At 38.5% G+C, this 7,415-nt stretch overlaps 1 protein-coding gene across 1 annotated transcript; it reads left to right on the plus strand.

Annotated features, from left to right (window-relative positions):
• The first annotated feature begins 2,648 nt into the window (after positions 1 to 2,648).
• Positions 2,649 to 4,975, plus strand: fne (ELAV like RNA binding protein found in neurons). Its single transcript, XM_077439366.1, has one exon. It carries the CDS (start codon positions 2,772 to 2,774, stop codon positions 3,924 to 3,926), a length of 1,155 nt encoding a protein of 384 aa, XP_077295492.1. The 5' UTR covers positions 2,649 to 2,771; the 3' UTR covers positions 3,927 to 4,975.
• Positions 4,976 to 7,415: the final 2,440 nt, after the last annotated feature.

Genomic DNA, 7,415 nt, shown 5'->3' on the forward strand with positions numbered 1-7,415 from the left:
TTTCAAATACATTTCAAGGTATAATATTTTTGTTTCTTAAAATTATTATTTGATGTTTAAAATGTCAAATAAAAAAAATTGGGTAAAAGTGAGAACGCTCGACAGGAAAAGCGGGGCTAGATGTTGGTTACCATTATGCCGGTGCCAGACATGAGTTCAAAGAAGTGATCACTTCTTTGAAGACGTGATCACTTCTTCGGGCGTTCTCACTTTTACCAAAAATTGGTAGATGTTCCGTTTTGAAGACAAAAATAAATGCTCACATTACGGTAATTGGACAATTCGTCACATTGGGGTGGTCACAAAGACAATTTTTGCCATGAAAATCGCGAAATACACAATATTTGGCACTCAAGTTCTCGTTACTATGATAGTTATCGTTAGTATGATGGACTTTTCGGCTGCCAGATGTTCCGTCATAGAGATTTTAGTGACTTTGTGACGAGTAATTTGTGACCAGTAATCACCGAACCATGCGGTTCGGTGATAACTAGTCAAATGTGAACCGGTCACAGGACAACCCGTCGCTCTAGATCGGTCACACGTGATCACCCGTCACACCCTAAAACTGGTCACACCCTAAAATTGGTCAACCAGTTTTCTCGTGACCAGTTCTAGAGCGACCGGTGAACGATAGCTGCAGCAGCTGTAATGTGTGTATATGTATGGGTGACCAGTGGCTGTGTGTGTGTGTCGTCGTCTCGATCAGCTTGCTCTGGAACGGTGCGGGGTGGGGGAATTATACAAAGAGTAACGGTTATGATCTCGTTTTTATTGATGAATAGATGGCGCGCCGGGGAGTTTCTCGGCGCCTGTGCCCCTTTATGGCGGAGGCTGTGGATCGAGTAGGCTGTGGCTGGTCAGGAAGGGTAGACCAGCCACGCCAAGACCTTTTCGGTCGGAGTCTCACGAGCGTCTGAGAGCTCGCCGTGTTCGAGGCTTGGGTCGAACACGTGGTCGAGTATAGTCGGTAGACATAGTCGGTGAGGCACGACTATGGAAGAAGCCATACTCCTTCTATTATGGAGGGCTTCTATGATGCCAATGAGCGCTCGCCGTGATCGCTTGGGTGGATTACGGAGCCAGCCTGCCTTAGTTCGAGGCCGGCTTTTACGAGGGACGCTGCATCTGGCGGTCCGCGCCGGGATCACCGGGGGCCGGACCCACGGGAGACTCTAGAGCGACTGACAGATGATCAGAGTAAAAGAGAGAAAACAAAAGCCGAAGCCGTGAGAGGACAACCAACGGCCATTAGGCTTGTGTAGTTCGCGAACGAACTAGGTCGTAAGAGCGCTCCCACAGGTGAACTAATCGAACTAGTTCCCTCACTCCTCGTTCTATAGTTCACTAGTTCGTGACCGAATGAGCGAGAGTGGGACGGCACTACACCACACTACACTAATACACTAATACTGCCGCTCGCTCACTGCACATGCGCATGCGCGCGCGTCTTGTTCACTCTCTTACGATCTAGTTCGTTCGCGAACTACACAAGACTAAGTTCATTAGTTCGTGACCGAATGAGCGAGAGTGATGTTAACCGAACGTTAAATAAATTTTAAAACTTTGACACTGTTGTTATCAAGTAACTTATGTTTCTAATGTATAATAACAATCAATTAATTTCTGTAATATACTTTAAGTTCAAGTCCTTAATGAACGTAGAACACTATTTTCATCGAATAAAGTGTCCAAATTGATATTTTTACATAGTAATATGTAATATTTTTTTTCTATTTCATTTTTTTTTTATACATACGGGGGTTTTGTGACTCCAAATCGATCGTTTCTCTATCAGAGTTTGCCAATTTTATCTGATCATTGCTGAAACGGTTCCTGAAAATTGGTATTAAATCTAATCCTGTTGTCACAAAAATCTGCCTGTGTATAATTTGTATTAATTATACACAGTAATCTGAAATCCATAGATGTCACTATCATTATTATTTCTGATTAATTGTTATATTCTATATATTCCGATTGTATATGTATGTATTACTGTATTTCTGATTTCTGATTGTTTATGTATTTCATTAACGTACACCCGTCGCATTGGAGCAAATCTGTAATGGCGAGTGTGTATTGATTTGTGACAATAAAATAAAATTAAATAAAATACGATCTCACTCAAACAAGTCATTATATTTAATTGTTAGGTAACAACTTTATAAGTGTAAGTGATATTTTTTATAAGAACTAACCACTACCTAAAAGTAATATAATTGTTGATTATTTCTAAAAAAATATATAAAAAATTTGATTATTTTTTGCGTCATGTGTTATTCTGTCATCGAGCTAAAACGAGCGAACGATCTGCCTTTCACTGATTCGATCTGGGAGCTGACGAACTAGAAGAGCGAACTAGTTCGTTTAGGAGCGGCGAACCAAACTGAGCGATCTCAGTTGCGAACTACTATGCCCAAGCCTAACGGCCATGAGGGTTTTTGGCTCGGACAACCGGTTCACATTTGACTAGTAATCACCGAACCTGAAAAAGAGCAATTTCGGTGAACGATTTCGGAAGGAAATTACAAAGCGTTGATTCAGAACGATTTGTATTGTACGTTAGTAATTTTTCGAGCACAGTAGCGCCAGTTTGAGTGGAGATATCGGCGAAAGTGAGCGAAGCGTGCGGTGGCGGAGGTAAACAAAGCGGCCGCGAAAGCGAGTGTTTGGACCGTCAGCGCAAAGCCGAAGCCCAAAGGCGGAAAGACAGGCGAGAAAGGCCACCGGACGCCGGTCGCCGGTCGCCGGTCCGCTTTCGGATCAGCATGGCTCTGTCGCAACTCCAGCTCCAGCCGCTGCCCCACCACCACCTGCAACACCAACCGCTAGCCAACCACCAACCGGCCGCCATTCCCATTCCCATACATCAACAGATACAAGCGCAGTCGCAACCGCTACCGCTAGCGCTGCCACTGCCGCTCCCACACCCACACCCACACCCACACCCACACCCGCATCCACAGTCGCAACAGCAGCAGCAACAGCAGCCGCAGCCGCAGCCGCTCGTCTCGCAGACCAAGTTGATGGTGAACTTCATCCCCGAGCAGCTGTCACAGGAAGGTTTGCAGTCGTTGTTCGGAAGTGCCGGCCGCGTGCACAGCTGCCGGCTCGTCGCCAACCGCGGCTACGGCTTCGTGGAATTCACGGGCCCGGAAGAAGCCGAGCGCGCCCGAGCGGCCTTCGACGGGCTGAACGTGCACGGAAAAGCCCTGAAGGTGGCCTTCGCCCTCCTCAACCCGGAGCCCAGCCGCCGCATCGACGAGTGTAACCTCTACGTGACCAACCTGCCGGCCGACACCTCGCTGGAGACGTTGAACACGCTCTTCAGACCCAGCGGCACCATCACCAACAGTCGCGTGGCTCACGGAGTCGGCTTCGTCAGGTTCGAGACCCGGAAGCAGGCCGAGGACGCCATCGCCAGGCTCAACGGAGTGTCGATAGCCGTGGGCGCTCCCCCTCTCACCGTCAAATTCGCTCTCAAAGGCGGCTCCGGAGCCACCGCCCCTCTTTCGACCGTCCCCCCGCGCCCCCCCCAACCCGTCCTCGTCGGCGGCAAAGCCCTCCCATTCCTGACGAAAGGCACCCAACGCTACAATCCTATGGCGGCGGCCGGGCACGCCCTACCACTCTTACTAGCTGAACCGTCGGCCGTGGCCGTGGCTGCCGGTCGCACTACAGTCTACGTCTACAACATCGGAGACGACATCGACGAACTCACCCTGTGGCAACTGTTTGGGCCGTACGGGGCCATCGACTCGATCAAAGTGATCAAAGACGCCGAGACAAAGAAGAACCGCGGCTTTGCGTTTGTCAATATGCGCGACTATGAGGAGGCCGCTCAGGCCATCCGAGCGCTCAACGGCTACACAGTCAACGGCCAAGTGCTCTCGGTGAGTTTCAAAACTCAAAAGAGAAAGTAGACAAAGGGGGGGGGGGGGGGGGCGCGCGCGAACACTTTGACGAGGACTCGATTTGTTGAAAAGACTATTTGAAACGCATTTATAAATCGAACATATTTTATACGACCAGATATCGATATTTTTGTAAGCCTTTGACCAACACACCTAGTATGTAACGATGCATTGTATGACTTAATCCTCGTAATCTCAATCTGTGTACGATCGCTTGTAATCGTTTTATTATTATATATATATTATGTCTTATGCGAAGAGGTTGGATGTGATGCAGTGTTAGTATTGTATTCCGAATGCCCGCTTAGCGTACACCACTTGTAAAATTAATTGAATTTGTGACTCAAATTATGTCAGCCCGACGCTCACCACTCGTAAAGCTTTATTTTTATATTCTTGGATTCGAGTGATGTTACTTTTTTGTATTGTCAACCTCTTTGAACTTTATATATGTATATTTATACACTTATCTAATATTTTCTCATAATTGTATCAGCGAAGTCACCTGCAACGTTAACCTTATATGATATATATATGACAAAATTCCCTACTAATATATTACTTATACTTTGTGATCGATCTCAATTCTGCATTTCATTAGGTTGCGGGTGACTTTGATAGTATTCGATGTAAAATGAATAAAATATTTTTATTAAATTTAAAATTATGAACGTCGTCGTCGAATGATAAATCCATAATGGATAATTTAATGCTTTTTCCCTTTTTACGTAATCTTATGTATTATACATATATATACTAACTTTTCTGTATACATATTTATCGACCTGTCCTATGAATATATACCTCGGCTAATGTTGAAACTTCAGAACTCAATACTCAATAGGAAATATCATCAGAGTATTAATAATTATTTCAAAACCAACGAATGAAATTATATAAATACGTGTGTTTATTTTTTCTAACTGAATTATAGGACAGTGTCATTGTTTATATATAGGGAATGTTTCATATTTCATAAATTAAAAAGTATTTTATTTTGAATGAATTTGTGCATTTTGGAAATGTTTGCTTTTTTATGAGTTTTTATAAAATATTCAATTTATTCCTTTTATTTTATTCATATACCCATACACCATTTCCTTATAACGTTTATTTATATATTAAGTTTCGTATTGGTTTTCATATATTTTTTATTAAATCATTGCATGACTTTCAATATATATATATATATATTACAGTTCAAGTGTTCATTTTGGTACGTTTATGAAAATACTTGATGGTTCACATATGGAACTACTGGTTTTAGTTTAGTTCCAACAGTCAAAAGCCATCTTCTAGACTTTTAGCTGTCAAAACGCCAAGTACTTTAAAAGAAAATCCTATGGAAACCACATTGCAACGTTTCTATATTTCCGATTTTCGCTAACATTAAAAACCTTGCAACCCCGACTACGCATCCATACAAAGTGGATTAAACAAACAAGATGTACACTTGGAATGTAACATACAAATTTATCTAACAAAAAATATATATATTTATGTACCACTGATTTCAAAAATAAGAATATAAAGTGTTAGAAATTCATAGATTCTAATGTATAACATTATTTTTAATATTGCATGAGGTGATAGTTTATTCTTTTTAAGATATTTTTCTGAAGATAGATCCTGTATTTAAGATATTTTGCAATAAAACATAATGTTTGATATACACCGTTTAATCAATTGAAAATACTGTTCAATCTCCACAATATAAACATCGTTGCTTTACTTTCATTTTAAGAACAAAGCTTTGATTAAAAAAAATAAGTAAACGACATTTGTAAGATGCCTACAACCAATATAAAAAGCAATATTTGGGGTAAGTATATCAATCTTCAGTATATTTATCGTTGATGAATTGTTGGAACCATGCAAATTCAATGTTCCCGACTAGCAAGGTCGTAATCACACTCAGATGTCCCTTAAAACGAGGAAAATTTATCTTTTATTCAGTTATTTTCAAACATACATTCTACCAAAATGAACACCATATTGATCACAGTTTGTCTGATGGCCGACATTAATCAAAAATGACAGGAATTTATCTGTCCTCAAATTTCCATTGTGGACAATTGGTTTATTATTTCAGATTCTTGCAAGGCAAAAAAAAAATGGTATTTTTACTATTGACAAATTGGTTACAAACTATTTGATCGAACCTAGTGGATTGGTAAGTCAACTATTTGCAAATTCACACATCAATAATATAATCAATTTTCCACATTGATAATTTTAACAAATGAAATAAGGCAAAGTTCATTCAATAAATTGAATTTTATCTGTATTTATTAAGATTGTTATTTCTGAGATACAAAAAAACAACTTCAACGGTGTTCTCGCAGACTAATGATCCAATATAAAATAATCTCAAATGCACATTTAAACAAGAGAAATTACATTGTTATAAATAAATTGAAAATATTATAAAACAAATAAAATATCTATGGCATTTATTAATATTTACAATAAATAAATGAAATACTGTATATAAAGAGAATTAATTAATAATAATCTCGAGGCACAATGGAATGTTATTTCAAATTCATTAAATCTATGGGTGAAATAAGTTATAACTCAAATGGAACATTTCATAAACATACTGTAATAAATAAGATCATTTCAAGATACAGTCGCAACGACGAGCTACATCATAGTCCATCATTTCATAGGTAATTCATTTAAAAGTATTGAGAATCGGGTCTCATTTAGTGACCTATGAGGTGTGATCAAAATGTTAAAAACCAATTAATTTCGACTTTGGTTATCTAAATATATAAATATTCATATAATATGACTCATTTGTAGTATGTACAATAGCACACCACTTAAATGGAGAAGTTGCTATCTATCAAATATGATTTGTTTCCTAAACTTAAAGCCTTTTCGGAAGGCCACATGTTAGTAATGATTGCATTTTTTTACATCAAAAGTAATTCATACTATGAAATACTGTCAAAATTTGAACATACTTTGTGGAATTCAATACATAAGTGGTAAAAAATTAAAAAAAGATCTAAAGAAAACTGGTTTAGCAACATTTTGATCACTCTTATATAATACATATGCATATAAAATAGTACATTATGAAAAATTCCAATATATTTTTAAATTAAATTTTAAGAGATTTCTGGCATGGAATATATTAATACTGTATTTTATATAGTAGATGCTGGTTATTATATCGGCTTTTTATTAACAAATAATAACTACCTAATACAGGTTATTAATTCTCACTAAATTTTATTCATATTTCAATCATGGGTGATTCCATTGTTTTGTTTTTTTTTTTTTTTTTTTACTTCAATTTGCAAAAGCATTTAAATGCAATAATAAAAACCAGACCTACTACATATGAGATTTCAAAGAAATTAATAAAAATGCATTAAAATAGTAAACCCTCCAATCAAACAATATGTGAATTCATTTTTAATAATATAAATATATATATATATATATATATATATATATATATATATATATATATAATAATTTCAT

Source organism: Arctopsyche grandis, chromosome 10, assembly GCF_051622035.1.
Source record: "Arctopsyche grandis isolate Sample6627 chromosome 10, ASM5162203v2, whole genome shotgun sequence".
Classification (NCBI taxonomy): Eukaryota; Metazoa; Arthropoda; class Insecta; order Trichoptera; family Hydropsychidae; genus Arctopsyche; species Arctopsyche grandis.